At 42.7% G+C, this 23,814-nt stretch overlaps 1 protein-coding gene across 2 annotated transcripts in view; it reads left to right on the top strand.

The window, feature by feature from the left end:
* Window positions 1–23,814, top strand: part of LOC126387683 (protein Aster-B-like) — a 38,340-nt gene that overhangs the window by 7,802 nt on the left and 6,724 nt on the right. The window contains exons 1-16 of one of the 2 annotated variants that reach the window (XM_050040299.1): window positions 8,348–9,082; window positions 11,207–11,291; window positions 11,575–11,678; window positions 11,841–11,936; window positions 12,798–12,878; window positions 13,164–13,279; window positions 14,979–15,147; window positions 15,366–15,564; window positions 15,732–15,875; window positions 17,404–17,522; window positions 17,709–17,851; window positions 18,389–18,492; window positions 19,689–19,895; window positions 20,109–20,196; window positions 21,439–21,546; window positions 23,417–23,534. In XM_050040299.1, the coding sequence (XP_049896256.1) occupies window positions 8,855–9,082; window positions 11,207–11,291; window positions 11,575–11,678; window positions 11,841–11,936; window positions 12,798–12,878; window positions 13,164–13,279; window positions 14,979–15,147; window positions 15,366–15,564; window positions 15,732–15,875; window positions 17,404–17,522; window positions 17,709–17,851; window positions 18,389–18,492; window positions 19,689–19,895; window positions 20,109–20,196; window positions 21,439–21,546; window positions 23,417–23,534 (2,109 nt within the window). In that variant the 5' untranslated portion in view covers window positions 8,348–8,854. Of the gene's footprint in view, window positions 1–8,347; window positions 9,083–11,206; window positions 11,292–11,574; window positions 11,679–11,840; window positions 11,937–12,797; window positions 12,879–13,163; window positions 13,280–14,978; window positions 15,148–15,365; window positions 15,565–15,731; window positions 15,876–17,403; window positions 17,523–17,708; window positions 17,852–18,388; window positions 18,493–19,688; window positions 19,896–20,108; window positions 20,197–21,438; window positions 21,547–23,416; window positions 23,535–23,814 lie in introns of those variants that run through there. The other variant, XM_050040298.1, reaches the window with a different exon arrangement.

The raw sequence follows: 23,814 nt of genomic DNA, 5'->3' as shown, positions 1-23,814 counted from the left end.
AAAGGGGACGTAGCGGGAAAATGTTCACCTGATTAATTTAAATGTGTGTTTGCGCTAATTATGTTTATTTTGCAGTATTGGAGACTGTATGTTGACATGCTGAACAGTGAATATTTAAAGGAGGTATTTCTCTGTATTTAACTATTTGTCAATACATTTTTGGTTGTTTCTATTTGTAGGGAAACACTGATTTCAAAGTTAATTATTCTTTTTGTGTCATGCCCAGTGGGAGGGGCTTATGATTTATAAGGCAGCCATCTTGTCCATGTTGGTGTGGAGAGTTGGTGGTACATGGCAGGTATTTGACAACAAGAGAAAGTATTGAGTGAGCGTGTTTTTGGACTATTGTCCTTGTTTTTTTGGCCGGTGGTCCAGCTGTAATTTGGGTTACTGAAGAACTCTGAACCCAGTGTACCTTTTTGTAAATATTTTGTTGTTACTTTGTACATATTTTTTTCTCTGTTTTGGTTGGTTTGGTGGAATAAACACTTTAAAACGTATCTTCCCGACTACGCCATATTTTTCCCGGAAGAACCCCGCTACAGTTTTCTTTCAGTAGCTGTGGAGTAGACCAAAGTTCATTTTTAAAGCTGGGGTAGGCAGTTTTATTTTTGTGTCACTGGGCGAAAATCCCACAATAAAGGTATTGTAATTCAAGTGGCAGACTGACAGAAAACTAGACTTCTGCACCTCCTCTTGGCTCTGATTTCAGGCTTTAGAAAATCTGTGATGGGAGACTTTGGCCAATCACAGGTCATTTCAGAGAGAGGGCGTTCCTATTGGCTGTTCTACAAATGCAGATGTGCGCGCATGTTCCTCCAGTGAAAGCCTGATTTAATGGCAGAGAAAAAGTCACTTTTCCAGCCAGTGGCGCTGGCAGGATTATATTACCTAGTGCGCACAGGAGCCGCCCGCCCACTTGAAGGGCACACCACAGTTTGCTACGATTTTTATGTCAGAAAATCAATGAACACCACTGACCACTCTGTGAGTTTCATGGCTTTGAAAACGAACGTTTAGGGTGGTTTTAGGACAGGTTCACACATGGCCATAGGCAGCAGTGTTGAGCCAGGCAGGGGAAAGGCAAATTCTCCGAAAAGGAGCAATCGTCACAATTCTAGTCTTAACCACTCTGTTTCATCATAAACAACCCAGAAATGGGGCTCAAAGTGCAAAATACCAGACGTCTCCTTTAAGACTAAATACATCAGTGTATGGGAAATACTGTGTTACTGTATGAACCATGTGCATATCCTGGTGGTTGTTTGGTGGGAGGAGCTTAGGGACAGAGAGGACAGAGACAGAGAGTCCTTTTCCAGACGTTTGCCTCCCCCAGCCTTAACAGTGTTTCTGTGACTGTTTTTGTAACTCTATGCATTCCATTTAAACAACAATACATCTTTACCACAGTGTCTTTGAAACCTTAGATGATTACTGTATACAAATGAGACCACAAGAGAATCATTGTTTCACCCTCGACACACGAGAGGCGGTTTTCTGGAATGTTTCAATCCACAAAACAGCGAGAGGGCCCTGTTCTTCCAGAGTGACCAGAGCCAAAGCCTTCAGAGTGTCTGGCAGCGGGAGACTGTGAAGTGTTGTCTATTGTCTTTAGTCCAGCAAAAGAGAAAAATATACAGAGAGAAACTTGAGTGAGTGCCTGTGACAGGAAGTATCTCAAGTGATAAGAAACAGAACCAGCAGTGTGAAACAGAGACAAGCTGTTGTGCATCCTTTGTTTTTAAAATAGTCACACAAAACTATGGCAAGACTGCATCCAGCCAACAGATTCATTTACTTTATTATCCCAGTATTTATCAGTTGGTATTTTCCCACTGGAAAAGAAGAATTGAGGGCAGCTCTAATCTGTGGGTGAATCTTTGTTCATGTGTGTGTCTCTATGACAGTTCATACTGTAATCATGTGTGGGTGGAGATTTCCTCGGGCTTCCATTCATTGTCTGTGTCATAGTTCACCCAGCTTGTGTTTGGCTTCTGCAGAAAAGCAGGGAACAAACAAAAAGAGACATTGTACAGCTGACCAGTGTCAAACAGTGGCTGAGTGAGAGACCCAATGAGCTGCGTCTCACAGTGCAATTCAGTGCAGGATGTGGGACGTGTTTGGTCTTTTTTATTACAGTTCCCCTCTTTGCCCTCTCCTTTAACCATTAGTCACAGTTTCAAATGCGGTTATTGATTGTGACCTACAGTGTGGTGAGGCGCAGGGTCAGAGTCTTCAGGACACATGGCTATAGATGATACATATAGGATCCTGTATTCAAGCATAAAAGCACCCAGTCATCATCCAAACACCATAGTGTGTCTGGTGGTGTGGTGCGATTGTTTGTAGTTCTGGTGCTGGGCCACTGAGAGATTAGTTCAGAATCTGGGATGAGCACAGTTCTGGCAGAGCTTGGATTTGGGGTCTGGTCTTGTTATGAATGTCATGAATGGAATTAAATGCCCCTATTATCACAATCCTAATGCCTGCTACTGTATGAGGTTTCTGAATGTCCAGTGTTCAGTGAGGCCCAGGCTAAATGAGTTTGTTTGAATCAAGTCTTATCAAGTGTATTAATTTCGCAAGTTTAAAAACATGTTGAATAAAGTCTTGTAAAAATTAAGAATAACAACTCTGTAGTCATATACACACAGGCCTGAAATACACACACACACAAACAGGGCCTATACATGCATTAAATGGAGAGATGTCAGAGCGAGGGGGCTGCCTTGGACAGACACCCCGAGCAGTTGGGGGCTCGGTGCCTTGCTCAAGGGCACCTCAGCAGTGCCCAGGAGGTGAACTGGCACCTCTCCAGCTTCCAGTCCATACTCCATATTTGGTCCGAACAGGGTTCCCAACCCAAGTCCCTGTGGACTGAGCTACTGTTGCCCCAAAGCGCACGGCAAATAGTAGTTAAAATTTTAAAAGGCACAATAACAACAATAAATGGCAGAAGAAAATACAAAGCATTATAGGACCCAAAAAAAGAGAAGCAGAATTTTGCAGTGGTGATAAAATTGAAGACAATTGAAATTGAAGACAAGTTTCAAGTTTAATGGCAGGGAGGATAATAAGTGCATTGTTAAGCCCCTCTCCCGCACAAAAAACCTCACTAACATCTGTCTTTTTTGGTCGCCATTCATTCCTGGGACAAATGACTCTTTAGTGGTCATAGGTATTTATCAGCTCTAGTTGCCAGTCAGCAATGAAAGAAAGATGACATCCAGGTGGACACACTAATATTTGCCTTAGTTGTCACAGTGGCCGCGGGCCCGATTCCAACCCCCAGCCCCCCGCTGCATGCCACCCACACTCTCCCTCCTCACCCCCGACACCAACCCTGCCCCATCAAACAAAAGCAATAAGAGAAGTCAGCACTAAGCTTGAAAGGGACACTGAATAGTAAAAGATACAAAAAAAGAAGTAACCACTGTAATATTTTCACTGGCCTCCATGCCGCTTTCTATTGTTTACTAACCTGTTCTTCATCGCGTCTATGATGTCAAATGAGACACTAGTAAGAGGCATACTCGTATACTTCAGAGCCATCTACACAGCTCTGGTCTACTGGCAATGGTAAAGAAGACTATCACCTATTTTTAACTGGTTTTCCCACATTTAAAAGAACAGCATATATGAACTATTTTTGGCGGAAAAACAGTATTTGTCCATCATCAGGATGGCTAGACATAAGAACAGACATAAGGATGCGGTCAAAAAAAGAGAAAAGCTAGTCAAATGTGTTTATTTGAAACCCAAACTGTTGTTGAAATCCAATACATTCTCATCCCAACTTGTCAAATACTGCCGCTTTGTCAGTGGACTTTCACGTCTAAATATGATGCGCAAAGTACCTTCCTTCCTGTGTGTCACAAGCATTGTGTTTTTTCGTAGTACACTTTCGTGTTCACAGGAAATGTTCAGTTTCTGCTCATCAGATGCATAGAGTCTTTTTTAAAATAGGCTTACAGCATCGGTAAAACACCTTGTCTGTTTGTTTGTATTTACTCGTGTAACTAAAGCACATGGTTAGGTTTAGAAAAAACACATCATGGTTTGGCTTAAAACCTGCACAGGAAGTGAACAGCTGCCTCGTGGGTGAAAGTCGGGGGTTTGTTGGACCCACCTGCCCTATAGGGACTTTCTAGCTCTTTATATTACATTGTCGCCAGCGGCGTTACAAGCTGACACCACCTGGCGGCATATCATATCCCCGCAAAAGGTGCGATTGTGTGTTGGTATCTGATGAGTTCGGAATGAGAATGAGCTGGACAGATAGGATTTGGGAGGTTTTGTGGAGACTGAACTTGGAAGTGCGAGAGTTAGGGCTGGGTATCAGTACTCAATACTTTTAAGGTATTGACCATATGACGATATAAGGTATGATCATTCTCCAGTCAAACAATACCTGCATTCAGTCCTTTTCATACCCAGATCTAGAATGAAAGACTATTTGACTTATTTAGACTATTTGCGATTTTCCAATTTAATGCAAAGGCAATGGCCTACTCACGCAGCAACAGTCGAATGCAGTATATTTGATGGACAATGTAGCCTGCTGAGATACCGCCAAAACGCTTGAAAGTATGACAATACAGCACTATTGTGGCTTCCATTTTGTTGACAAAACATGAAAATTGGATGTGTCCTTTTCACATGGGTTTTCAGTTTCTGCTGTAATATAGCTATGCTTAAAGAAACAATGTTATGTTGTCGAAAAGACGGAAAACAATACATGAAAACTGGACGGCACAAGCTGACAAGACGAACAGGGTTCACACAAAGGCCCTGAGAAATGACTCACTTTTCATGGTGGGTGTATGTTTAGCTGCAGTTTTGTCCTGTGTCATGCATTTCATAGACAATGGCTTGAATATTCTGCATCTTGTTTTTACCTCATAGGATTTCATTACAAAACTGTGGGAAAGACTGAATCTGCAGTCACAGCTTTCCCTCTGGTATTGTAGTGGTTGCTATAAAGTAAAGAAACACGCTCTTAATTTGTAGGTTATGTAAACTATTGTGTTTTTCATATTACTTACTATTCTGTGGTCTTATTTTGACAGACAGAAGAATTAAGTTAGTGATGTAATTTCTGGTATAGAACCTGTAGGGGTTTGCTATTGGACTGACTCTCAGTCATTAAAAATACTGACTTGAGAGCTGAACAGTCGCTTTTGTTTTTAACTCAAGTTATGTCTTCCCCCATTCAGGAGTGTAACAGTATGACACCCACTAATCTGATTTCATAGCAAGCTCAGTGGACAGAGATTTCCAAGAAGACAGGGAAAATAGGAGAGACACTGCAGCTAAAATACAAAAGAGCAGGAGAGAGGGAAGTGAGGCATTGACAAGATTGACAGAGAGAGATGGAGGTGGAAGGGTTGGGGGCACAGCACTTGGCAATGATAACTTGTTTACATCAGAAACACACACATAACAGCTTTCTCTGTGAGCTGCTCTGTATCTTCATACACATCTTTGTCTTTCTCATGGAAGAGTCTGCAATGGATGTGAAATTTTTCTCAGACGGTCAACACTTTGGCACACACCACACACCCACACATGTACTTTTAAACTTCTGAAGTTCCTGTTATCAAAATGCTTTATGTGTAGTCCAAAACCAAAATCATCCCAAGAAAACATACCAAAACCCTAAAGCCAAGTCCTAACCCTAAAACTTCCCTTTGAAGAAATGAGGACCAGCCAAATATTTTCAAATATGTCCTCATTTATAAGATCTGACAATCAATTTGTCCCATAAAAGCACACACACTTTGCACTTTGCACTTTTTTTCCTGAAGTAAATGGTCACATCACTGTTCAAATGCCAGGAAGTGAACGCATCACCTTCCTCATGGCCACAGTTATCACATTAGAACTATTTCTGATGCTTTCACTGTCTTTTAATAAGGGTGTAACTCTGATGTGTATAATGAGTGACTAGTGAGGAGCTCCACTGCTAAAAGGATTCATTCAGTGACAGTGGTGGTAAGGTTGGAATTTTGGAAAGGTTCAATGCTCATGGCAACATTGATGGTCCGGTGGGAGATGAATGGAACTGGGCCAGTGTACGATCTAAAAGGTTGATGAGAAAATGAGATGCAGGTGAGCAGGTGAGAGGAAAGGTCAGCTAACTGAAGCGCGGATGAGGAAAGGAGGTGGAGGTGGAATAGGGATGTCTTCTGTTGGGTTGATCTGGGAGGATGTACTGGAGATCAGGCAGAGGGAGACTCAGTGTGGGGGTTCTGTGAAAGGCGTTTTTCCACCGGAGCTGATTACAGGCCCCCCAGATGGTACCCAAAATGAGACATCGGAGAGGTATGCACCAGATTGAATAAGAAGAGATGAGGGGAGAAGGGAAGTGAGGATGAAGGAATGTTGGTAGGATGATGAATGAAGGGAAGGGAAAGGGAGGGTGGGTTGAGAAATCTGAGACAAACAGAGCAGGATGGGTTGACCAGGTATAAGAAGGCTTGGCAGGTAATCAGAGGTGTGGTTGCTCCCGAACCTAAGTTAACAAATGAACTTCAATGTTCGCCTTTCAAATGAACTTTGGCATGTATAGACCCTTTTAGGGCTGACGTCACAATGACATCATTTTATTAGCTGAAGGCAAAACATGACTCTACACCACAGGGCTATAGGCTACACAGGACTCTTAAAATGTCATCTTGTTGTGTTATTGAGAGCCAGAATAGATGGAGTCATGGGTCAAAACTTAAACTTTATCATATACCAGCCTCCACTGCCCGTCAACAAAAATGAAGACAGCTGGAGTTAAATGCGATAAGACGAAAGGACTGGAACAAGGCCATCATCAAAAATGCTCACATATGCAGCGCACACTTCATATCAGGTTAGGGAAAAAGTATTTCCTGTTGTAGGGATGAATAACGTTACGTGTAATAAGGGTTGTCAAGTCCATCTCATCAGAAACCGGGGAGGTATTAAGAAGAATATTGGATTTCTCCATAAGGCTAACTTTTTCTCACATTAGCTAACGTTAGCTTTGATTGCAAAACAAAACGGAGGAAACCATTCAAGTGTCATCCTCCTTTGTAAGATTGGCATAGTTATCTACCACAAAGCCGGCCATCCCACCTTCAGCAATCCTGTCAAATCATCCATCCACCGAGTGAGAGCATACGGGTTGGCCAGTCTGTTCCCGTTGGTCAGTGTTTGCTTATTCAAGTAACACTCACGGTCCCAGAGAGTGACTGACCTGACATGGTGCATTCGTAAATGCAGTTTGACGCTCTACACTAAAGTGAGAGCCCTGTTGATTGAAGGAACGCAGCGTTTAGGAACAGTTTAGTTAAACACATTCACTCTGATTGGTGCTCTGTGGCTCTGTCTCCCCAGACAGTGTGCCCACAGTGCGGTGCTCTTGATAACTGAACAGTACATTCAGACAGCGCTCTAAATTTACAAACGGTCCGGTTTGTCCTAGAGTGCACATCGGCACCAGGAATGAGTACTTCTGAATGCACCACTCACATCATCTTCCTCCATCGTCTAAGTCAAGCCAACGGACCTTGCTAGCTAGCACTAGTTGATGTCTGCGGAGAATTGTTTTGCCTCCAGTTAAGCCCCGCCCTACACTAAAAGGGCCTATGAGCTTTTTAGCTCAACCCTATCTCCCTGAAATTACATTTATCTGTGACTAATTTGCAAAAGAAAAGAAAGATAATGCTCCAAGGATTATGTTTTTTTTTGATGATGTGGCATAGTGTTGATACTGAACAAATCTGCAAAATGTTCACTAAAAATGTTTTGTTTATTTTCTTACAATATCAGCATCTGCAACACAATATCTGCTCGTAGCAACTAAAGAATGATCAGACCTTTTTTTGATCTGACTGGTCACTCAAATCACATGTTTTGCCATATGCTAAAGTTTCATTCCAAACCTCAAAAAGCACACACATACACACACACTTCTCCAGGAAGTGGATTGGTTCCTACACTTCCTGTTGTTTTGGTTGTCGTTGTTCACAGTCTGCCTTAGTGACAGGCCAAAGGAAAGATTTAGACAAAAGAGAAAAAAGCAGGAGAGTAGTGGAGCTGAGCATTTATTCAAAATAGGCTGTCTTTGTAACACACTGACAGGGCACGTGAGTAACAACTCAAATGAACACCCGTTTCACACACAAACACACATCTCCCGATGAACTTGAGTAAACCCAGACTCTCCTTGGACCTCCTCCCCCCTCTCTGCCCTCTTTCTCCTCTTTCACACACTGACACTGGCTCCTCCTGTTTCCAAACACTCTGCGCTGTCACAGAGCTCAGTCTGAGGAGGAATCTCACTATTATGTGTCCACATGTTGCTCCAGTGATCCTTCACTCAACAAGGTTATTTTGTAGTTGGACAACAGGAGTGTGTGCTGCATGTAGTGGAGTTATGGTGCTGACGGACCGATGCAAAGAGGAGAGAGTGATGAGTTCCTGCTGCATGAAGTCAGGCTGTTCCTTGAAAATGTGATCTGATGATCTGCAACTTGTGACATCCAGCAGAATATCATGGACAAACCACTTTCTGCCTCAGCCTGATGACATCACTGATACTGAGACAAAGGATCTATCATCAAAACTGTTTGGAATTTATTAACTTAATCGTACTTAAAGTCTGCTTCTTCATTTGCAATATTTTGGATATCAAGCAGAAGGGAACTATTTGGGATTTCTGTGCAACAAGAAACATACATATAAAACATTTAGAATATCTCAAGTTTGTTGCTGCTGTCTCACCAGGCAGAACATGAGTGTGTGACCAGTGTGTGTGTGTGTGTGTGTGTGCGCAGTGATGACCTGAATCACTGCTTTTCACACCTGGAAACAAAACAAAATGAAGGGAAGGAAGGCAGATTCAAATAAATCAAGTTTGTACGAGGACAAAAACACGGGACAAGACAAAAGGCGGATAAAACGAAGAAAGATGACGCAAGCGCAGAATCAGAGTTTATCAGCCGTGCTCTCAGAAGCTGAAACAAACTGGGAGCATGGTTTGGAGCGTGGAGCAGAGCAGCTGGCCCAGTGGTACAAGTGGGACTGGGCCTCAGAGCAGGTCCCTGCTGTAAGTCGCTCAACCTGGGCAACAGATCACAGCACAACAACAAAACTAGATTTATAATTCAGTAGTTTTTTCATGGTTTGAGAGTGTGCGGAGAAGTTGTGAGAACAGCCTGACCAGTGACATCAGCTACTGTCAGCCTCAATTTAGAGCTATTGGTATTTAAAGTGCATCTTGTGACATTTTGAATGCAGTGTGCTAATCTGTATATTTTAGCCTTTAGTTGTGACAGCCTGTTTACCTCCCTGTGTGCCCTCTCCGAACTGACAAGTGCAGTTTAACGATCAAAAACCGTCAGTTGGGGCTTGGCGCAGATCAGACTTGTTGAGGAAATGTGTAGATTTTTTTCTCTCAGATTCACAGTCAGGCAGGAGGATGGCAGATAGGTAAATTCTGGTGTTTCTGGAGTGCATCAAAATGATTTGAGTTCAGGGAACAGGTTCATTTCCTTCATGTGCGCTCACTGCCAAGTCAGATTGGTTGAAACTAGAGGTGTTCACTCATCTGAAATGAATTTCCCAATGATTTATTTGCGTCACTGCTTCATTTCTGCGGCATGTTGACATTAGAACATGTTGTCTATCAAAGACAAAATAAGTGCATCAGGCAAAAATTATTTTATTTGGGACTATTTTTTCCAGAAATGGTAAACTAACTTCACTTTATGAGACTTTCCCATTATTATTTATTGAAAGAAGAGCATCAGTACAACACAAACCGCTATTTGCTATGTAAAGATAAAATTGAGTAATGGCGTCCTGAGCAGAGAATTAAGTCACACTCCCTCTGTTTGTGTTGTAACCAAGCAGCAACGTCCAAGGCTAAATAATTAAGCCAATGCGGAAGTGCCAAAAATTGCAGTCCCTCTAATGGCCACTTGAGGCTGGCTCTAAAACAGAGCAAATCCCCATTGACCCCCATGTTAAAGTGCCCAACTTTACAGCAGAAATAAACATGTTTTTAGCCTGGTACAAAAAACGGTTTTGGACTCTAGTTATTTCAACATTCATGACAACTGTATGGGGGGGTGAATTTTTTTCATAACTCACTCGTTTACATTTTATTAAGGCCCAAAGTTGCGTATATTTAAAGGTGGGGCTGCTTGAGTGACAGGCTGTCTGTGAGTCAGATCCAGCCCTCGCTCCTCCAAAGCTCCACCCACACATCCAAATATGGTCATTTCTGGCTACAAAAACTAAGATGGTGATGGACGAAATGCCAAACTTGAGGCTTCAGAATGGCAGTCCACAAACCAATGGGTGACGTCACGGTAGCTACATCCATTATTTATACACTGTATGGTTGTAATCCCAACTTCTTTGTCGAATGTTACAGTAGAGGGTCCAGCCACACGTGCACGTGTGGCTTGCGATTGTTAACGCTGTTTAAACGAGTTAGTATCGTAGCTACCAGCTGAGTCACCTCTGTGCAGACAAACCCACCCCAGACTCTGAATCTTACACATGTTCTGAATGTGACATACATCTCCTTTAAAGTGGTGTTTATCATTAAATTTAGCAAATTTCAAATGCTGGCATGTTGCATTTGATCACATACAATGTGGAACATAACACAGAGTACAGTTGAGGCGGCTGGGACTGTAATTGATCTTGCAGGTATTTTGCAAAGTAATGCACAAATTTAAACACTGACCCAATGATGGCAATCCATAAAGTAGGAGGATTACAGAAGTTCCTAAAGACCATGAATCCAACTTTCAGACAAACCATCTAACAGTTGTCAAAACATTTCACTCTGAACCACAAATGTCAGCCTGCTAATGGAACAAGATAGAAAGTCAGAAGCCAGCAAGATATATTGTCTACACACCATGACTGTTTCAAAGCAATCCATTCAACAATTGTTGAGAAATTTCACTGAGTACGAAAGGGATGGACCTACTGACTTATGTTACCTTCCCTGGAGCCATACCACTCTTACAGCTCATAGAATTTTGATAATTTAATTACTGTGGCACTGTGAGAACATCTATATGTACATTCTGGGTGTGAATTTTTTGTGTCCTCAAAGTTGAGTGTCTCTGGCCTGCATGGAAAATAAGTGAAGGTAAATGTGTATTTTTGGTGCATGTAAGCACAAATCTGTTTTCTGTTGTTGTCTCTGCAGGTACTGAGTCCCACCTATAAGCAGCGCAATGAGGACTTCAGGAAGCTTTTCAAGCAGCTGCCCGACACTGAGCGCCTCATTGTGGGTGAGTCTGAACCACTCAGACGTATATTCACTCAACTTTAGTGTTTGAATATTCTTTAACAGCAGAGCAAACATGACAAAGACTCCCATGTAGGCCCTAACTGATGACATCCTGCTTTCATCCTCTCCACATGACCTGTTTATAAATAACGTTGTCCATTGTGCCTTGTTATGGACTCACGGTGATACATCCCATGAATTTTTCTGCACTCTGGAGCTCTGTTGCAAAATATTAGAGGTCTCTTTCCAAGCACAGTTGACTTTTGACATTTAACTCTTTCCAGATTATTCCTGTGCCCTGCAGCGGGACATCCTCCTGCAGGGACGCCTCTACCTCTCAGAGAACTGGATTTGTTTCTACAGCAACATCTTCCGATGGGAAACCTTGGTAAGGACACTGGAACTGAAAAACGGTGTACTTCTTATAGTCTTATAATGTTCATTTTTGCTTGGGTGAAGAACTTATTTTTGTACCATGCAGTAGGGCGTACTGACTAAATTAAGAGGTAATCAACCTTCACAGTGACAACATCTGCTCTTTACTTTCAAGCTGATGGTACGATTGAAGGACATCTGCTCTATGACCAAGGAGAAGACGGCCCGCCTCATCCCCAACGCCATCCAGCTTTGCACTGACAATGAAAAGGTAGGCAGCTTGACATCCTTAACTTGCACCCTAATCACCAGAATAAATGTTGACATTGTACATTTCTGAAAACAAAGAATATATTACAATTGTATGTTATTATTCAACATTGAAAATTATGTTTCAACAACACTAGTTAACATGTGAGCAGGTTAGGCCCAAAAACGAATTGGTTATGGTTAGAAAAATATCATGTTTTGGCTTAAAATACCTGGTTGTGACAGTACAATCTCACCTGGAAATGTGGGGTTGTCTCAGTAAAAGACAACTGCTTTTTGTGGCACTACCGGGCAGGAAATGCAGTGACAATTTGCCAAAAAACAACCATGTTTGGTGGTTACAAAGTCACTGGAAGACACAGCAATAACATGCTGCATCTCGCTTTTTGTTTGTTGGTCTCGAACAGTTATCTGACACATTTAGAAATGTTGATATGATAAGTATGTAACATACAGTGTAACATATTCCTGATTTGCAGAAATGGACAATGCCAACATTTTCTTGAGGCGACTGGGCTGTACCTTGCGTATACAGAATACCACTGCACAATCCGAGCAAGTTCATTTAAAATGTTAGAGACATTTTAAATTTTCAATTCAAATTCAATTTGAAATAGGCAACCTTTTTATACTTGAATATTTAGCAACTTTTAACATTATTAGACAGTATTGAAGGCTACTTTTGATGATGATAAGTTATAATGCAGATGCAGCCTTTTATCTGGCAGGTTGAAAGTGTTCAGAGCAACTCAATATATTCGTTTTCCCAGATATAGTTGGGATAAAGCACATGAAAAATGACTTTCCCAGTAAACTCATAAATTCATCCTTCATCTTATTCTTATCTACGCCCTTCTCTCAGCACTTTTTCACCTCATTTGGGGCGAGGGACCGGACATACATGATGATGTTCAGACTGTGGCAGAATGCCCTCCTAGAGAAGGTAAGACTGGCTACACTGTCATTGTTCATTGTTGATGTCAGTTACACCCACTATATCAGAACCTGGTTGGGCCTGCCATCATCATGCTTCCTGGACACAACATACAAGAGGACATGAGGCATTACTCACAACAGTTACAGCAAACGAATTAAGTAAAAAGATGATTTTTTGTTTGAAGTATCAAACCATTAGAATGGTGGCCACCCACGTTCTGTTATGACAAGCTTCTGTTTTTCTCCTGCAAATTCGATCACTCTGTCCTCCTCTCAATTTGTCTTCTCTCAGCCTTTATGTCCAAAAGAGCTGTGGCACTTTGTCCATCAGTGTTACGGTAATGAACTTGGCCTGACCAGTGATGATGAGGATTACGTCCCTCCTGATGAGGACTTCAACACCATGGGGTGAGTTTTATACACCACCATGAAAATCCCCTGGATCCATCATATGTTCCATTATACATTTCCTCATGGTGACAAATATTCATAGTTTAACCATGTTTTTCTTTATGTTACATGACAACTTGTCTGTCTGACATGACTGCTTCCTTCCTGTCAACTGAGTAATTGTTTCCCTGACAAACACTGAAATTGTGTTTTCGGGTTCTTACATTTTTGCGTCAGCCACCATAAGGCCCGTTTCCACCGCAGGAACTTTGGGGTAATTTTATGGGGCTGGGGCCGAGGCCGTTGATGCGTGTCTCCACCACAGGAACCACCCCCGAAGGACAGAGTTCCAGAACTTTTACAGGGGCTAAACAAGTCCCTGCCTCGGAGTAGGTACTCAGAGCGGCCCCGAGAAACTCCTGGCTGGGGCTTGGGGATTACTTGGTGCTGATTGGATATACTCAAGGTGGGATGTGACGTTTTGTAAATCACAACATGGTTATCGTAGTTTAGCTAGGCTAACCGTTAGCTGTTAGCGGTGTCTGTAATAACTCAATAAACGGTCCGTGAAAAAAATATTTTCTCCAGTGGATATCTTAGCTACAACATGAAACTACTCCAGTTAGCTCAATCATGTTGTAACTAAGACATCCGCTGAAAAAAAAAAATTTTTTCACAGACCGTGACCGGAGTTATTACAGACACCGCTAACGACTAACGGCGTCCCTACGCCCCTACGTCGCCCCAGTCAAAATGGTCGCGCAACGATTACGTCACATACAGAGCCTGGTAACTTTACAGGAACCTTCCTCCTACTCCGCTCTCTCAGTGGAGACACGGCGGTTGAGAGGGCCAAGCGAGAGGACGTTCCTATAGTAGTTCCTGCCCCCCAAATAGTACCAGGAACTTCTTCAGTGGAAACGGGCCTATAGTAAGCAGCACCTCTGCGACAAACCAAACCACATCGGAAAAACACTGACATTTAACGTGAAACTACTTTATTCAATGTCTTCACCGTTTGAAATCACCTAGTCCAGTTTTTTTGGAGAGGAGGAGATCTCTGCAGATAATTCGGCTCCCAGTAAAAACCTCCTGAACATTTGGATCTTGAGGAACCAAAGAAAAAAGGTGAGCACAGCATCACGTCTAGGAGCTGGACTAGTGGCCCGTCTTTGATATGCCAAACAGCATCAGAGAAACACTGATCTGTAACATGAAACTGCTTTATTCATTGTTTCTACTGGTTTTATTCACCTGGTCCGTTTGTTTTGCTGAGGAGGAGACCTCGGCAGATAATTCCTCCTTAACAATGAACACAGGGAATTCTAAGGAATGATATGCTAAAAATTGTTAAAATATTCTGCAAATAAAACGGATGAACTGAGGTTACTTGGGTCTGTACCTTCCCTGAACCCAGAAGATGATGGTTAAAAAAAATACCATGTAAGAAAGGATTTCAACTTCCAACAACTAAAACTGAAGTACAAATATGTCCGCTGTAAGAGATATTTCTGCATGTGTTCTTAAAACTGCATAATCAGGGATCAAAACAGTCCAGATATTTGGTGTCCATCTTGCAGGAGAATCCATAAAGAAAACTAAAAACCATGACCACCTCCATCACACCCATGCCCATGCATGTGTGTAGCCCAGTGCGGGCAGTGTACAGCAAGCTGGTAACCTTGACCTACAGCTGCTGTCCGTCTCCGTGGTGCAGGTACTGTGAAGAGCTGCCCGTGGAGGAAACCAACGAGCAGGGCAACGACACCAGCAACGCCCTCGCCAAGAGCACTGAGGCCAAACCTGATGTTAGCCCCATCCTGCCCCACAAAGCCTTCCCCAACAACGCTACGCCAGAGCTGCCCAGCACTGACTCTTCAGTTCCTGTGAGTACACGAGAACCATTAAATGTGTATACTACTGCAGAAAATAGCACACTATGTCGTGTGGGGGCTCCTATGTTTAAAAACTGAGGGCATGAAGTTTTAATGATGAGTGCTTTTACAAGGCAGAGAAATCACTGGATCGTCCGTGTAAATAATGGAGATCCCTGCTTTTATTCTCCGTTATTTTGGGTTGACCTTTATCAATCTTCCTGGTCCAGCAGTATGACCTGGCGCCTGTGGAGGACGTATCCAGCCCTCTCCCAGACGCAGACCTCTTGACCCTCCCCATGCTTGAGAACCGCAGCAGCCAGCAGATCAGCCCACACAGCAGCCACGTCCCTTCACCGTCACCGGACCTCAACGACAACGAGGACCTGCCCACTGAGCTCAGTGACTCATCTGAGACGCATGACGAAGGTGTGTCATGATATCACCCTGCCCTAAACCAAGAAATCAAAAATGTATTTTAATCATGTAACACAAAATACAGCTGTCCCCCTCAATATAACCTAAAGCGTAAAGATCTTCATCTGTTCAGTTTTCACTCCACAACACACTCACACACAGAAATACTCTTTGTGCAGGTGAGGTGCAGGCTTTCCACGAGGACCTGAGTGGCAGGCAATACGTCAACGAGGTGTACAAGATTGGTGTGGACAAGATGTATGACTTACTTTTCACTGAGTCCGAGTTCATGAGGGACTTTCGGGAGCAGAGGAGATTCTCAGGTAAAACTGTGGAATGTACACATCCTGTCTCCTGTGTCTGCTGCAATGAAATAGATCTTTCTTGTTCTCCCCAATGACTTTTGTTTTCCTCACGCATTCCATCAGTTTCAAACATGGTGCAACTTCACAAGTGTCACCCTACTGCATGAAGACATAATCACTCATCATCAAAGTCAACAAGTTGATCAAACTGAGCACAGGGAACCCAGCTGGCAGCCAGTGTTGTTAGATATTGTTATTTGGTTGAACTTGGGTTGTGACGGCGGGTGACCAAATTCAGTGTTAGGCATCACTTTGACACACGATAGTGACGACAGATGAAATCGATATTTATTTGGGTTTTTTTATGTTGTATTTTATGTAACAAAAATCCAGCATCTTCCAAACGTATCATGCAAATCTTATGTTAGGCATTATGTATTGATATTGTTATTTGGTGAATTTGGTCAACTGATGAATATCAGGGAACTGCCCATTGGTTCGACAGCCCATTGGTTCGACATCCCATTGTTCTGACCATATTAAACTCGTTGTTCAGAAGTCCGTTCCGAAATCATCATGATGCCCTGTGGTTAAGGTCTGGTTAGGTTTAGGCACAAAAACCACTTGGTTAGGGTCAGGAAAAGATCATGGTGTGGGTTAAAATGAAAAAGAAAGTGACAAACACATAAGCTGTGAGCCTGCTCCGCCTCAAGCCGGTCGCGGCGCACCATACGCCCGCCGCGAGCCGTTCAGCACCGCGGACAGTCGGACTAATGGGATGTCGAACCAATGGGCTGTCGAACCAATGACATGGACCCGAATATCAAACCCCTTCTTCAACCCTGTACCTCCTGAATCATTTCTTTATACCTTATTTTAAATTGGTCTATGTTTGGACAATGCTTGAGCTCCACATTCAAACTGTTCCATATCTGCAGAACAAAACCCAACGTCTGCGTACGTCATGATGCTAACGTCTACACAATGTGAAATTTTACAGTCGTTAGACATCTAACATATCGTCAGCCTGATTTTCATTCCAACCAAAATGTAACATCTGTTCAACATAAGAGTCCAACGTCCTTCTGACATCATATAGACATCTGGTGCCAGCTAAGGGTCTCAATTCTTTGTCCATGAATGTCAGTACTTTGAATAATTGTCCATGATTTTACACAGAACATCAAACAGGATTGTGTATATTAGTACAGCTGTCTGACACATACAAAGTAAAAACCCAAATGCAGAACTTTCAGCAAATACAATGAGAGAACAGCCTGTTTCAATGTTCATAAAGGCACCTGATATTGTTCTAAGTGCATATCCTTCCTCATAAGACATTGTAATGTTTCTTTGTGTGATACTACCACTAACTGTTGATCAACCAAATAGTGTGAAATGAATGGTAGGATGTGCATGGCATTGCTCGCGCCTTATGCACATGCATGATACAAACAAAACACTGACCTATAAGCACATTGCTTCGTAGTGTTACCAGTTATCAGAAACTCCACGGGGTGCCTTTAGGTTTGGTTTTCTCTTACAGATGTGGTGTATCACCCCTGGAGGAAAGAGCAGGATGGTAACCAGACAAGAGAGATCATGTACACCCTCGCCCTGAATAATCCTCTGGCTCCCAAAACAGCCACAGTCACCGAGACACAGGTAGGTGGACATTTCACAAGCCGAGACTCTAAATGGTCTCAATAAATTATGTCATTGGAATTTCTTGCGTATTTCTTGAAACCACTGTATGATATTTTATGGTTTAGCCGCCTATTCCCTGAAGTTGTCACTTGAATTGTTTCTTAGTTGAAAATTGTATCTGACTGTGTGCTGCTGTGACTACAGACTCTGTACAAGGCGAGCCAGGACAATGAGTGCTACATTATCGACGCAGAGGTGATCGCCCATGACGTGCCCTACCACGACTACTTCTACACTCTCAATCGCTACATGCTCACCAGAGTAGCCAAGAACAAGTGTCGTCTTAGGTAAGTAATAATATCTGACTCTCATGTGGGTTTCATGACAAGAACAAAGACTTGTGTGCCTCATTTAAAAGTCAGGTGTTGAGTTAACTGCATTAGAGCCAAGTGAAGCCCTTAAAGCAGTGGTTCCCTACTAGTCCAGCCACAGGGTCCAGATTTCGTCTTAGTCATTAGTTCAAGTTCCATACAGTTTAACGTACTCAGCATTATACTTGTGTTTGGCCACGTTGTCGAGCTAGTTTGCTGTCTCGTTTAAGTAGTTGCCCATTATCCACTCACTCTACAGCATGAAACGGCACTTCAAAATAAAAGCTCTGTACCGGATATTCATTGCACTTCAAAATAAAGTGTGTTTTTTTACAAACCTGACACGTTCGCAAGTCACTTGCAGTCCATTTGGAATGGACCCGTGACCCACCAGTTGGGAACCACTGCCCTAAAAGCTGCATATTGTTACCATTTTCATTGCGATGCCACATCAGCCAAGCAACATGCTAACTTGCTAAATAAAGAGTAAAATAAAACATGTGTGTCTTGCAGGGTGTCGACAGAGCTTCGTTACAGGAAGCAGCCATGGGGGCTTGTGAAGGGCTTTATTGAGAGGAACTTCTGGAGCGGCCTAGATGAGTACTTCAGGCACTTGGGTTAGCATTACAACACAAACAACACTTCATGGAAATGTCTGCTATTTTTAAACCTGGGTCGTATTCTCATAATTGTGGTCGTTCTGTGGTCATTTTCTTCCAGTTTATTTTGGGAAGGAGAAACACGATATGTGACGCAGCAATGTTTCACAGGGCAAATTTGTAACTGTCGTCCTGCTGATAGAGGAGTCAGATCAGAAGACATTTCTGTGTCATTCTAGAGGGCATGGACAAACACTGTTTTTTGTTGTGTAATTTTGAGGAAAAGCAAGGTATAATCTGCAATCTGAGAAGTGGTGTTATTCAAACTGGCAAAAGACAAAAATTAGACAGATGCTTTGACTTTTTATAATGTAAATTTAATGTTTGGGCATTGGGAAGATGTCATTTTTAAAGGGTTAAAGTCCAAGTCACTGGTGTTAAAGTCTAAGCTGAGTTGCAAGTCTTTTATGATTTTGTCAAGACTCCATGTGACTCAAGTCCATGCCTCTGTCTGTGTTAACTGTAACCTCTCCGTCATGGAAAAGTGGTAAGAAATACCAACACATTCTCACTTCGATTTCGTCACCTATCAACGTTTGACCGTGGACTTTCTACGTCGACATATGATGTGCAAGGTACCCTGGGTGTGTTGGTTGTTGACATTCTGGGACGCCGTGTCAAGTTCTGCCTGTTCCATGCGTTGTCTGTTTTCAAAATTTACAGGAAATGTACAGTTTGCATACAGTCACAGTTTTTTCTTTCAACAACAAACACATGCGGTTACGTTTAGCCAACACGCACGTGGTTGGGTTTAGGAAACAAGAACACGGTATGACTTTACCATCTTCCGGGAAGCGAAAAAAAACGGCCTCCCAGGTCGGTGGTTGTTGGATCCATCCACCACCACTCCCACACACCCCACTTGGACTTTTCGCCCCTTTAACATTGTGTTTCCCCCTGACACTGCCGGGCACTATTACTATTACAATAACAGCAACCAACATGAAAGGACAGCTTCTTTCATCAGTGTCTGATGCCGGAAGTCTGTGCCCAAGCACTGATATTTTACAACTTCGGAGTGAGACCAGGTTGGAAATATGGTAATAGAGATTACGAAGTGACCAAATGTAAATGGAGCCACACCAAACCACTTGACTGATTCCCACTGCAACCTTTTCACCACTCTAACCTCCCATTATCTCTGTGGTTTACAGAATTAGAGCTGAATAAGTTGGATGTGCTGTTAGTGGATCCTCACAGACAGTCGCCCAAGAACAAGGCTCTGAGGACGGGCACTAGCCGGAGGAGGAAACGAACGCTCGTCCATCATCTGAGAACGCCGGGGAATATGGACGCGGCCTTGAGCCCTGTCACCACGCCTGAGGATGAGGAGGACATCCACCACATCAAACATGTGGCAGGTCAGCCCAGCAGAGGTCACCAATGGGTCTGTTGTCAGTGAGATACTGTAGGACTGACACTGAGCAACAACACCCTCTTTTACCAGGACAGGATTTATGGGAAATGTAGTTTCCCTGCAACTTTGTGAAAGACAAAACTCTACACACATAGCACCTTTATCATTTTTAAGACTCTGTCTCAGTCCCTGCTCTCTGTGTCTTGTTCTCCTGTAGGTTCCACACAGACCAGACACATACCTGATGCTCCAGGAGGCCTCACATTCTACAACTTCTCCAGACTGCTGCTTCTCATCAGCCTTGTGTGAGTTATTGTATTACTTGGATATTGTTATCACACCCTGCTTGGCAAATGATTTATCAGTCCTCCCTCACACACCCCAAACAGCAAAATTCAAACTCAGCACAAGCAGTTTTCTCCAATGACCCATCAGGGAGTTAAGCAGGATTGACATCCTGGCTGCGATCAGTCATCTGTTGATTGTTTTATCTTTTAAATGACAATCAAAATTTCTGGGATGATATCTTCAAATGTCTTGTTTTGTCTGACCAACAGTCCAAAACTCAAGAATATTCAGTTTATTGTGATGAATCTTTTGATTTACTGGTCCATCTACGTCCCAACCCTCGCCTATGGTCATAAGTTCTGGGTAGCAACCGAAAGAATGAGATTGCGGATACAAGCGGCTGAAATTAGTTTCCTTCGTGGGGTGGCTGGGCTCAGCCTTAGATATGGTGATACAGTGAGGAGCACAGACACCGGGAGTTTTCTCGTAGTGGAACTGCTGCTCCTTCACGTCAAAAGGGGTCAGTTGAGGTGGTTCGGGCATCTGATCAGGATGCCTACTGGGCGCTTCCTGTTAGAGGTTCTCTGGGCACATCCCACTGGTAGGAGGCCCCGGGGCAGACCCAGGACATGCTGGAGGGACTACATATCTCATCTGGCCTGGGAACACCTTGGGGTCCCCCAGGAGGAGCTGGAAAGCGTTGCTGGGGAGAGGGACGTCTGGGGTGCTTTGCTTGGCCTGCTGCCCCCGCGACCTGGATAAGCAGATGAAATTGAATTGATGGATGTTATAAAACAAAGAAAAAGCAGTAAATCCTCACAATTATTAGCAAGAGAATATTTTGCATTTTTGCTTGCTAAATGACTGATGATGATTGCTTGATTATTTGAACTGATGTCAGTTAATTTCCTTTCACAACAATACAGTCAGTTTTATCTCTTATCAGTGCCTGTGGTTAGCTGTTTCGGCTTTATCATTCTTAGACATCTAATACAATTTCACAGTGTCCTTAGGGAATATTTCAGGATGTGCACTCTGTCTTTCTTCCTCTATCTTCCTTTCTTTTGTGTTGTTTCAATTTGCTGTAATCTACCTTTTTTTCTCTGTCCTTGTCTTCAATTGCATCCCATAGGATCTGTATAAGGTATTTTCATTTCTGCCATGGCCCTGATTCATTTCAGTAAATGGCATTAAATGATGTGGTGGATGAGGCCCTGTAGTAAAGTCTGTCTGTATTTGTTCCCCTTCTCTCTTTGTAGCCTGATACTGGTGGTGGTTCTAAACGTAATGTTGTTCTACAAGCTGTGGATGCTGGAGTACACGACACAGAGTCTCACTGCATCGCAGGAAATGAGACCAGAAGAAAGGTAGATATGAAAAAAGAAATCATGGTGTTTGGTTGTGCCTGTGTGTATTTCTTTCTGTTTGGTACAGATCTTTGGAATGGATGATAAATCCCCCCAGAAAAGAGCTCTGTGGCACTGGGGAGCTTTAAACTGCATTCACATGATCATCAAAGCATTGAAGTGCTGAACACTGTATGAAGTCATTATTTCTTTTCTTTTTTTAATCAATCTGCATGTGTTCAGCACCAGATTTACTGAAGCACTCGGTGACGTCAGTGTCGGTGAAGAAGAGCTCAGTAGGAGCTACAAAAATAAATGATAATGTGGTGATCTATGGAAACATTTACTCTAGCAACTACCTTTTAATGACACTTGAGAAAAATCATCACCCATAAAACTATAATGTTACAATCTGAGCCTTAAAAGCAGGCTCAAAAGACTTATGCAGGATTTATACTTCTGCGTCGATGTAGAGCCTACGCCGTAGCCTGACTTGCACCTCCCCAGAAATGTAACTACACTTGGCGGCGGCACAGACCTCCTGTCTATATTTGTAAGCTGAAACCATTTCCCTCAGAGGAAACGAAGCTTTTATTTACTTCAATTTCACAGATCAGAAACAATAAATTGAAGACAATAGAGCCTCCACAAAAATAGCATTTTCAGTCTTGTGTGATTTATCCTGGCTTCATATGAGCAAAGGAAATCTCTGCTCGTTGCTAGGCTAATTTATACAATGTAAAATGTCATAGCCTTGTGCCAATAACGTTAGCATGTTGTATTTGTTTGGAAAACGTGTTTAGTACAAGACAGTTGTTTTGTCGGTGAACCTTGTCAGTTGTGGAGCTGAATTTTGTAACGTTATATTTGTTAAATGTTTTAACAAAGCTTTAGCTTCATATGTGTAGAGCAAAAGTCTGCTAGCCCCTAAGCTAATTTATACAATGTAAACTGTCATAGGCTTGTGCTAAAAACATTAGCATGATGTATTTGGGGGGAAAATGTGTCCAGCAAAAGACAAGTGTTTGTCTCTGAATGCTGGGAGTTATAGTTAAGTGTTTGAAATTGTAGCTATTAAGGTGTGTTTTGAATCAACCAAACTTTACAGCACATCACAAAAACTCTGACGCATAAGTATAAATCCTGCTTTAGCCTGGCCTTGAATCTTCCTCAGATGTAATGTCTTCTTTGTGTTTTGTTGAGGTGAAGTGCAGCTTCTTCTGTGTGCTCCAAATGCTAAGCCAATTTCTCATAGAAACTCTGGACATTGTCATTAATTGCCCTTTCACACATGTAGCCCACAACAGGAGATTGTCTTTGTCAGAAGCATTTTCACCCTCTCAGCAACGGCCCTTTTAGAGAGAAGTGTCATAATCTTGTCTCTTGCGTTCTACATTTTTGTTGCGGTCTTTGTGTAAATGACCCTTCATCTTCATAGAAAGTTCGTCAACACACCAACTTGCTCGCTGTGACTTCTCCAGACAGTTACCTGCTCTATTCACACATGGGTTCAATGACACATTATAAAGACGTTGTATTAAGGAGCTGGCGGGGTAAAGTCCGTTTAAAGTTCAGTCTAACTGATTCGGACATGTGCCTTGTCACATACATCTCCCCTGGGTAATGTCTAGATAAGTATAGGGTTGCGGTGCATGTGTGAAGAAGGGGCTCTAGTTAACTTTAAGTTTTTGCTTTGCTTTTGCAAACTGGTACTAGGGTTTAAATTTGAAGAAACCTGATCTTTGTTTGGCCAGAATGATTCAGTCTTATTCAAGGTCTTGGCTGGGCCATGTATAAAGTTATATACGGTTCACGCATTTAGAAGAACATCAAGAATGTGTGTGTGTGTGTGTGTGTGTGTTACATCCATATAACTGTGTCTCATTATCAGACCACCTCAGACCCAGCTGGAATGGGTGCAGCTCATGGACTCCCAGCAGCGTTACCATGACGACGAGCTCCAGAAGTGGAGAGACATAATCAAATCATCAGTGCTGCTGCTTGATAAGGTGAGAGAGCCGGTCAAACACAAGGAGTGTACAGCACTACAAAATACTGTCATAGGCTGAGTTGTCAATTTAGTTCTTTGAGAAAGTTCTGTTTCGCTTTGTTTCCAAATGACTTAGCTGCAGACCTTCATCATGCTCAAAATAACTTTTTAAAGAGACCCAAGCAGTCGAGTGGTTCGATGAGCAAGATAGTGACGTAAACAGTGTTGCTGTGTGAGACGCCTGATCTTAAGGCAGTGAATGGTGTGGAAGACTGTAGGAGAGCACAGCCTGAGCCCTT

The sequence above is a fragment of the Epinephelus moara genome, chromosome 3 (genome assembly GCF_006386435.1).
Source record: "Epinephelus moara isolate mb chromosome 3, YSFRI_EMoa_1.0, whole genome shotgun sequence".
Lineage (NCBI taxonomy): Eukaryota > Metazoa > Chordata > Actinopteri > Perciformes > Serranidae > Epinephelus > Epinephelus moara.
The sequence above is the reverse complement of the archived record's forward strand: the minus strand, read 5'-3'. Positions and strand labels throughout refer to the sequence as shown.